Source organism: Sapajus apella, unplaced genomic scaffold (genome assembly GCF_009761245.1).
Source record: "Sapajus apella isolate SASKATOON/1434 unplaced genomic scaffold, GSC_monkey_1.0 scaffold55, whole genome shotgun sequence".
NCBI lineage: Eukaryota > Metazoa > Chordata > Mammalia > Primates > Cebidae > Sapajus > Sapajus apella.
The window spans coordinates 9,097,515-9,107,990 of NW_022436995.1; the positions used below are offsets into that span (position 1 = coordinate 9,097,515).

General features: G+C 36.4%; 1 protein-coding gene across 1 annotated transcript in view; it reads left to right on the top strand.

The window, feature by feature from the left end:
- Nucleotides 1-10,476, top strand: part of PIAS1 (protein inhibitor of activated STAT 1) — a 137,941-nt gene that overhangs the window by 110,829 nt on the left and 16,636 nt on the right. Inside the window, exons 8-9 of the mRNA XM_032244616.1 lie at nt 778-851; nt 8,998-9,158. Of these exons, the coding sequence (XP_032100507.1) occupies nt 778-851; nt 8,998-9,158 (235 nt within the window). The remainder of the gene's footprint in view (nt 1-777; nt 852-8,997; nt 9,159-10,476) is intronic.

A 10,476-nucleotide genomic window follows, 5' to 3' on the forward strand; every position in this document is an offset into this window, starting at 1 on the left:
TTCCAAATGAGAAGTAAAAAGTCTTTTATATCAGACTGCATGAAAGAATAATCTTGGAAAAGTAAAATTGCTGGTGTCTCCTCCCGTAAGAACCATAAGTTTAAAGTGAAAGGCCTTAAAGATTATCTAGAGTGGGTTCCAATTTTACTATAAGTAAAGTTAAGTTGAGAAAGGAGGATTGAGTTGCCCAAGACAGCACAAGTATTTTATAGATAAATACATTAAAATTCAAATAATTATCTAGTTTTTTTAAAAAAAGCAATGGAACTATTGTGATAATTTAAAGTTTTACAGTATATATTTTTACAGATAATTTAAGCTGTTTTACAGTAAATATTTTTATTTTCTGAGCTTTCAAAAATGTATAAATATTATTCTTATTATTAATTTCCTCAAAAATAGAAGAGTCCCAATAATATTAGTCATAGTTTAAAGAAAGAAAACCTTGATCCAGTATCTTAGAGTTATAAAAGAAAAAGCGTCTACCATCAGTTGAATATTGTCAACGTACTAGAGAAATTTCTCTCATATTGCTGCAGGTTTTTGTCCCATAGGGGAGAAATAGGAAATTTACAGAAAAAGTATAGAAATTGAAAGCCTTATGGTTGTTTTTTATCTTGCCAATCAATTGATTGGGAAATAATTGAGAGATTAGTTTTGAGCTCCTTTTCCTTTTTTAAAACTTATTTTTTTTTATTCTTAAATGCTCCAGTAATGTGTCTTTAATAAACTTATTCTCTTTGTTTGCTTTTTTTCTTCTTCTTCAATGAATATCAGTTAAAGAGAAGTTGACTGCGGATCCAGATAGTGAAATAGCTACAACCAGCCTAAGGGTTTCTCTACTATGTCCAGTAAGTGTTAACGATTACTTGCTTTCCAGAAACTTTAATATACATTTTCTCTTTTTATTAAGCATTTTTACTATTTGAGAAATTCTGTTTACTTCTAAAATATGGCCACTATTGTTACAGTTTATGAAAAGTGGAAAGACATCTAGGCATTGCATTTGGACTCTAAACAAGTCTTAAAAAATTATCTACTCTTACTAGGACATATCTAAATGTGGCCTGTGATTAATGACCTTCTCTCAGGCTCCAGTGTAAAATCTCAAAATAAGAAATGTTTATTCTCTCAGTGTATTTATAAAAATTTTACTTTTTAAGTTAGTACCCTTCTGAGTAAAAATCTAGCCATGTTTACCACACATCTCATTTACCATTTTGCCAGCAATGACCACGTTATAACAATTCACCAATCAAAAACCTCTATTCAGCCTAAATAGCCGAATATGTTATAAAAAAAAAAAAAAACCTTGAGATATTTTAAGCCAGAAAATGAGGTCAGAATCAATCATTTTCATGAAATAAATAATGATTCCAAGACTTAACCAAATTATTAAACCTGTAAGGGAAAAGGCCTCAAAAATATGTTATACTAATTTCATTGGTAGGGAATGGTGGTTGAATATGGCCTTCAAATGAAAATATGTGAAAAATTATAGTAAATCACTTTGGCATTTTTATTACCTTTTGTTCTATAATTAATCAAACTAATCATATTTAAATTGGGGGGAAAGAATGAAAGGACACATCTGTTTCCAGATTTGCCTGATTGTTCAGACAGGCCTGATTCAATTGAAACCTTTTGATACTGAGGTCCTACTAATCTTAGATGATGATGAAGTTACTGTCTTCTTAAAGAAACAGCTAATTTAAATAGAAATTAAATGTTATTTGTAATTACAAATATTAGTCTTTTGTAATTCATGAAACTTCAAACAATATGAAAAAATTATTAGATCATGAATTAGTTTTTGTAAGTTATAGAAAAAATACAATGAAGTTAATTAAAATCAAGTTCTATCATTATGTGTATATCCTTCTATTCCTGTAACATTTATTTTTATTCCTGTTTATAGTCAATTTTTTTCTTGCGAAAAATATTTTGACTCCATACTTTTTATGTTATTGTTAAAAATTCTTTAGTTAAGTAACCAGGTAAATGTTATAATAGCCTAGGTTGTAAAGGAGACTGATGTGGGTTTTTGTATAGTTTTTTGTTTTTGTTTTCATGCTTAGAAAAATGGTTCACAGACTGGGGAAGTAGAGGGTGAGAAAAAGTCAAATATTAAAAGGGAAAAAGATGTATACTTACTCTATCCTTTTTCTCGAAAACCCTGATTTAATTCACTCTCCCTTTTTGTTCTTTGCCACCTCATTTTGTTGTAAAACACCAATTCAGAAAATACAATAAATTTGGAAAAGTACATACACTTCCTTTTCCATTTAAATCACTGGAAAGAGTATTGTTTTTCTGCAATCTAATTTAAAGTGTTTATAGTTTACTTATATATGATGCTTTTACATTTAACCACTTATATGAAGCATTTATTCATATAAATAAGCACTTCAATATAAATCTTAGAAGTATTTGTAGAACTATGTTTTAATTCTGTACTCGTCAGGTGCTTGTCTCTGTATTATTAGAAAATATTAATCACATTTTGCTCTTTGCACCTTTATTATTTATTTATTTATTTATTTTTGAGACAGAGTCTTAGTTTGTCACTCAGGCTGGAGTGCAGCGCTGCCATCTCAGGTTACTGCAGGCTCGACCTCCCAGATTCAAGCGATGCTCCTGCTTCAAGCCCACAAGTAGCTGGGACCACCAGCATGTGCCACCATGCCTGGCTAATTTTTGTATTTTTTTGGTAGAGATAGGGTCTTGATATGTTGCCCAGGCTGGTCTTGGACTTCTGGCCTCAATCCTCTTGCCTTGGCCTCCCTTGGGGTTACAGGCATGAGCCACCACGCCTGGCCAGCAGTTCATTTTAAATTGACATCTGCTTTCAAAATTCAGATTATAAAGCAAAACAACTGTGTGTGTGGGGGTGGGGGTGTGTAAAATGTATAATTATAATATTTTCATGGGTTTCTATTTAGCTAAAGGGATAATCCCTTACAGTTATTCTGAAATAGTAAGATCATATATTTTAGGTATGTTTTTACTCAAAAATAAAATTTAGCAATAACTCATCTATATATCAAATTTATAGAATAATAAAAGAGATTTGTTCTCTTTGAAATATGTAAATATGATGTCTTACTGTGCATTTCAGTTGCCCTTGTTGTGATGTACAGAGCTCAAAGTAAATGAGTTTCTGTTGTTTGTGTGCCATTTAGCTAAAGGCAACAAAAATAATTAAAAATGGTTTTACTCTTTGGGAATTTTATGGTTCTGATTTATTAAAAATAGAGGTGGAGGAGTCTTTGAAAAACTGCTTTGTAAACCCAAATACAAACTAGTTGGAATTGTTAGAAGAAAAAAGATAAACTCTGGAAATGTATTTATCAAATATTTATTATTGTGAAAAAAAATCTTGTGAAATTATTCTTTTTTTTTTTTAACTGAATTTCACTTTGTTATCCAGGCTGGAGTGCAGTGGCCGGATCTTGGCTCACTGCAACCTCCACCTGCCAGGTTCAGGTGATTTTCCTGCCTCAGCCTCGCAAGTAGCTGGAACTACAAAAGCACGCCACCACGCCCAGCTAATTTTTTATATTTTTGGTAGAGATGGGGTTTCACCATGTTGGCCAGGCCGGTCTCAAACTCCTGGCCTCAGGTGATCCGCCTGCCTCAGCCTCCCAGTGTGCTGGGATTACAGATGTGAGCCACCACTCTGGCCCTTCTTAAATATTTTTATTTTTAGAGACAGAGTCTTGCTCTGTCGCCCAGGCTGGAATACAGTGGTGCGATCCCAGCTCACTGCCACCTCCATTCTTCCCAGGCTCAAGCAGTTCTCCTGCCTCAGCCTCCTGAGTAGCTGGTATTACAGGTGGCCATCACTATGCCCGGCTAACTTTTGTGTTTTTAGTAGAGACGGGGTTTCACCATAGTCTAGAACTCCTGACCTCAAGTGATCTGCCTGCCTCAGCCTCCCAAAGTTCCAGGATTACAGGTGTGAGCCGCTGCGTCCAGCCAAAATTATTTTTAATATGTCCATTTTATTGACATTTTTAGTGCTTTTAAAAAATATAAGCTGGTTAAAACTTATGTCTAGAATGTTTTCTCTTGCAGCATCATCAGTTACTAATAAAGCACTAATAAAGTTAGTGGCATTAGAAAACACATTTGGGAATTAAAGTGTTTATTTGCAAATGATGCAGACATAATTTATATCCTATAAAGGAAATCACAAGATGAAGATATTCAAAGCTCTGCTTCCCTCCTGATACCAAGTTGGAGAAAATTGATATCTGATTTTCAGATAATTATTTAGAATTTAGTAATTTTTTTAAAAATCAGGAGTATGAGAATTATCACATAATAGTTATGATTGTAAGGCATCTGTGTGACAGCTAATAATGCATTTGAAAGTGAACTTTTGCTTTCATGTACCCATTTATGTCTTTCTTGCACCATTTCTGTGTAAGTGTTCCTTAAAAACTCTGTAGGTCACCTTGTCAGTGTAGCTGAAGATAAAGGCTTGAGAGTTGCTCTCTTGCCTAAAAGATATGAACTGACAGCTGGAGATCATGGAGTAAAGGTATGTGAGATGAAGGCCTTTGGAAAACAGCTGCTTTTCAGAGTAAATTTCATGGCCTATGGCTTGGATTCTGAAACAATCTTTATTTCTTACCGTCTTATCCATTGTCTTCATAAACAATCAGAAGCAGCCTTATAGTTCTGCAGTTCAGAAACCTTGTGTATTATTCCTATATTTGTCTAGAATTTTTAGTCTGTGGTTTCTCTGCTTAGTATTAAGGCAGTAGCAAAAATACCTTAAATAAAAAATAAAAAATAAATAAATAAATAAATAAAAAATAAAATAGGAATTTCTATTTCATAGATAAGTTAAGGTCTGACCTAAGATAGAAAAATGTAACTAACCAGATTGTTACTTGGAAAATGTTTCTGAACTAATGCAACATGGTATCTTGCCTAATGGTAATTTTTCTGTTATAATAACTACTTTTGGCCTTTTTATCAGGTGCTTATGTGAATCAAATCATAAAAAATTGGCTGGGCAGTTGGCTCGCGCCTGTAATCCTATCACTTTGGGAGGCCAAGGGAGGCAGATCACTTGAGGCCAGGAGTTTGAGACCAGTCTGGCCAACATGGCGAAACCCTGTCTCTACTAAAAATGCAAAAATTAGCCAGGCATGGTGGTACCCGCCTGTAATCCCAGCTTCCCGGGAAGCTGAGGCAGGAGAATTGCTTGCAAGACTCTTTCTTAAAAAATAAAAAAATTAAGTAGAAGTGCAGTAAGAAAGTCTAATGAAGCTATTTAGTACTTTGTGAGCCCGGAATAAAAGAGTGACTAAGCTGACATTTGGGCGGGTCTCCTAGTGTACAAAGTGATTTAAAGCAAATATGTTTCTGTACTTTAATTAACATTATTACTATTTATTGAAAACTTAGACTACGTGCCAGGCACTATGCAGTAAACACAGTTGAATCCTCACAGTCATATTGTATAGATCCCATTTTTGTCCCCACTTTACAAAACTGAACCTCTGAGTGATTAAATAAAATAACATTCAGGATTCACACAGCAGGTAGGCAGTGGAGCCAGGATTCATTCTAACACCAGAACTTAATCTCAGGCTGCACTGTAAATTCCTGAGTATGACCTGTGTACTTTCCATGAGTGATGCTTCCTGGAATTGCTCATCATGCACAACTGAAGCCTTATCAGTGCACAGGACTGTCTTACTGTTGTGTGTTTCCAAGTATGGGGAGGGGACAAGGAGATTAGTCCAACCTGTTTCTAGTAGGAGGAGACACATATAAATTAATAACATACAGTCGTGCATGCCTTAATGATGGGGCTAGCCTTTGAGAATTGCACTATTCGGCAATTTTGTTGTTTTGCACCAAAAGTATCAGATGTGTTTACACAAACCTCGATGGTATAGCTTACTCCGTATCTTAGGGTAGCCTGTTGCTCGTAGGCTGCAGAACTGTACAGCATATTACAAAACTGAATACTGTAGGCAGTACATGAACACAATGCTAAGTGTTCATGTACCTAAGCACAGAAAAGGTAGAGTAAAAAGTGTAAAAGATGAAAAATGGTACACCTGTAGGGGGGCACTTACTATGAATGGAGCTTACAGGACTGGAAGTTGCTCCTTATGAGTCAGTGAGTGAGTGGTGTGCAAATGTAAGGGCTAGGACATCACTTTACATCACTGTAGACTTTTTAAACACTGTACACTTCAGCTACAATAAATTCAAAATATTTTTCTTTCTTCAGTTAATAGACCTTAGCTTACTATAACTTTTTTTTTTTGGAGACAGAGTCTCCCTCTGTTGCCCAGGCTGGAGTGAGTTGTGTGATCTCGGCTCACAGCAACCTCTGCCTTCCAGGTTCAGTGATTCTTCTGCCTCAGCCTCCCAAGTAGCCAGGATCACAGGTGTGTGCCACCACACCCAGCTAATTTTTGTGTTTTTAGTAGAGATGGACTTTCGCCGTGTTGGCCAGGCTGGTCTCAAACTCCTGACCTCAGGTGACCCTCCCCACTCAGCCTCCCAAAGTGTTGGGATTACAGGCCATTGTAATTACCATGCCTGGCCACTGTCACTTTTTTATTTTATAAACTTTTTATTTTTATTTTTTACTTTTGACTCTTGTAATAACATTTAGCTAAAAACACACATTGTACAGATGTACAAAAATATTTTCTTTCTTTCATTCTATAAGCCATTTTCTATTTTTAACATTTTTTACTTTTATTTTCTACTTTTTAAACTTTGTTAAAAACTAAGACACAAACACACATTAGCCTAGGCCCACACAGGGCCAGGATCATCAGTATCACTGCCTTCCACCTCCACATCCTGTCCCACTGGAAGGTCTTCAGGGGCAGTAGCAAGCATGGAGCTGTTCTCTCCTGTGGTAAAAGTGCCTTCTTCTGGAATACCTCCTGAAGGACCTGCCTGAGGCTGTTTTACAGTTAACTTTTAAAATATATATAAGTAAAGGGACTACACTCCAAAGTAATGATAAAAGTATAGTATAGTAAATACACAGATACACAGAAACCAGTAACATGGCTGTCTATTATCAGGTATTATGTACTGTACGTTAATTTTAAGACATTCGTCTTTTTTTTTTTTTTTTTTTTTTTGAGACGGAGTTTCGCTCTTGTTACCCAGGCTGGAGTGCAACGGCGCGATCTCGGCTCACCACAACCTCCACCTCCTGGGTTCAGGCAGTTCTCCTGCCTCAGCCTCTTGAGTAGCTGGGATTACAGGCACGCACCACCATGCCCAGCTGATTTTTTGTATTTTTAGTAGAGACGGGGTTTCACCATGTTGACCAGGATGGTCTCGATCTCTTGACCTCATGATCCACCCGCCTCGGCCTCCCAAAGTGCTGGGATTACAGGCGTGAGCCACCGCGCCCAGCCTAAGACGTCCATCTTATATGTGATTCGTTGTTAACCAAAATGTTGTTATGTGGTGCTTGATTGTAATCATATGCAGGAATATGGAGTTGGGAGTACAGAAAAGGGAGTTATCAGTTTTTACTCTAGGTCCCTCCTGGTTGTACTTCTGATACTGTAAACTGGCATTGCTCCATTCTCAATAAGTTTATAGCATGTTCAGTGTTCTGTTTTTATTCATCATGGCTACATCTAGTTGAAATAAGGAGGAAACGGTGTTACTTTAGAAGAAGTAAAAGAGGCCCAGAAAGGTTAAATACCTCTCTTAGAGATACAGTAAATCATTGGCATCAAAGCAATTATTTTGGGCCCCAACTGACAGTTAATCTCCTTGGTAGACTAGGAAATTGCACATTTCTCTGAAATTGATCTGGGCCAAGAACCTTTTCCTCATCTAACTCATATCCTTTTCAAGCCTTTCTATTTTTCATGTTCACAAATCTTTTCCTGGTACTTGACAAATAATGTGGTTATTGAAAGTAGATAAGTTCTCTACTATATGACCATTGTGGGAGCTGGGGACCCTACAGTGGTACAAGCTGGCCTCCAGGGAATCGAGGTAGTGATATGATAGCCCCCTGAGCAGGTCTCTGGGCAGCTTCTCTGCCCTGGGCCAAAGCTAGCAGCTCAGGGATCAGATGAAGCAGATTTTGTCAGCCTGTGTCAGCTGAAGCAATATTTGCAGGGCAAGAAGTCTCCTAACATGCTGGAGATGCTAGAGGTCCAGGACTGTAGGCTGAATTGCTTGTGATGGTTCCCAGTGAGGAAGCAATGCAGAGTGCGTGCACCTGCCTTCCTCCTCGGAGCTACCACTTGGTAGTTATGACAAACATCATAGGGAGTGATCACTGTTGGTTCAATTTTGTCCTGTGAACTACTCTAATTCACAGATAAGGCTAAGAGCAATTATCAGTGCATCTCTGTATCGTACAGTCTTTAATAAGACATTATTTTCCATAATCCCTAGTTACATGGTTCTGAACTTTTTTTGGGGGGTGTCAGGGACTACTTTAAGAATTTGGGAAAGGCTGGGTGCAGTGGTATATGTCTGTATTCCCAGCTACTCTGGAAGCTAAGGCAGGAGGATTGCTTGAGCCCAGGAGTTCGAGGCTGTAGTGTGCTATGATTGTGCCTGTGAATAGAGTTGGCACTTCAGCCTGGGCAACATAGCAAGACCCCATCTTTTTTTTTTAAATTTGGTGAAAGCTCTCTCTCCAGAAAAAATGCACACACAAATTTTGAATATAATTCAAGGGGTTTATGACCCTCTCCATCAAAAGCTGATCTGTGAGCTGTGGATTTTAGTAAATAACCTTTGTTGTAGACTTTCCATAGTCATTTTGTTTGCTAGCTAAAGAAATGCTGTAATTTTTAAATCTATAGATATTTCACAGGTAATATGTTTAATGTTCTTCTTCATTGATTAAAAGTAAACACAGTATGCTTTAAATCAGCATGCATACCTGTTGTGTTCTAGGAAATTTTTATCAAAGCTTAAATTTTGAACAGCAGTTATCTAATATTTACTTTTTCTCCTTTTTTAAAGCTTGGTAAAATGCGGCTGACAATTCCGTGTCGGGCCCTTACATGCTCTCACCTACAATGTTTTGACGCAACTCTTTACATTCAGATGAATGAGAAAAAACCAACCTGGGTTTGTCCTGTCTGTGATAAGAAGGCTCCATATGAACACCTTATTATTGATGGGTATGTCACTTTAAGTGTTTTTGGTATCTTGAAATGACCATATATTATCTGGGTTTGTTACATATCAGATTTGGAATGAAAATACTAAGTTATGTATTTGTAGGATTTTTATGAGTCTGCAAACCAACGTTTTCAAAGTAATTTATTTCAAATTAGTATTATGAATATGTTCTTTTCAACTTGTTGTTCCCTTGTTTTGAAAATGCATACTTTACTGTTAGTACCTCCTGGCATTCATCACTTAAAGCACCAGTGGTTTTAAGCAGGGTACGCTTACACCTTTGCCTTTTCCCATCATTCCTTCATCCACCCATCCCTACATACGTAGACCATATTGGAGAAAGAATGTATGGTAAAATTTGGGTTAACTCAGGCTCATCCAAAATTGGGCTTTTCAATAGCAGTTCGCCTGTTTCTGGAGATCAGATCAAGCTTCAGTCGTGGTCTTCTTTTTCTTTTTTGTCTTGTCCACCTGCAGCATCACAATAACCAATTATTGTTTTTAACACTCCTTTGTTTTTTCTATCCTACCAGACATCTTGGAATGCTCCTCCAAATTATCTCCTATTCTGCAGCCTCCTTTCCCCCTTCCTTTTGCCACTAAACAAAAACAAATTGTGCAAAGGAAGACATCTACTTAATTTTTGGGGAGCTGGGGGTAGGGGTAGACACAGGGTCTTGCCATTTTGCCCAGGCTGATCTCGAATTCCTGGGCTCAAGTGATCCTCCTGCCTTGGCTTTCCAGAGTGCTGAGATTACAGGTGTGAGCCACTGCACCCAGCCTCTACTTAATATTTCCTGTACTTTCTAGCAAAACACTTAAGGCAACTTACCTACAGTATTTAAGAAAACGTAGGAGTCTGAAGGTGGTAATATCAGAAATTGAATATATTTAGCAATACAAGTATAACCTGGAACTTGAAAGACGTCAGACCAGTCATGGGGAAAAAATAAACATGTAACTTAAATGATTTATGTTTAACTTTTCAGAAATAACAGTGATCACTTACTAGTAAATCAAAATTAAATAGTAATGTTTTACCAACTGTATATGTTATATAGCTTTAGGTTCTCCCATTTCTTGTTATAAAAGCCGTATAACACACATACTCTTTTAAAGAAAAATTTGAAAACACAGGAAAGTAAAAAGCTGTTTTCGGTGTATAATTTTCTGATTTTTGTCTTTACATAATTGTGATTATACACTATTAATAATTTTTATCCTTTGGTTTCATTTAACATTATAACCTAAGAATTTGGCAATAATTATGCATTCTTTTTTTTTTTTTTTTTTTTTTTTTTTTTTTTTTTTTTGAGA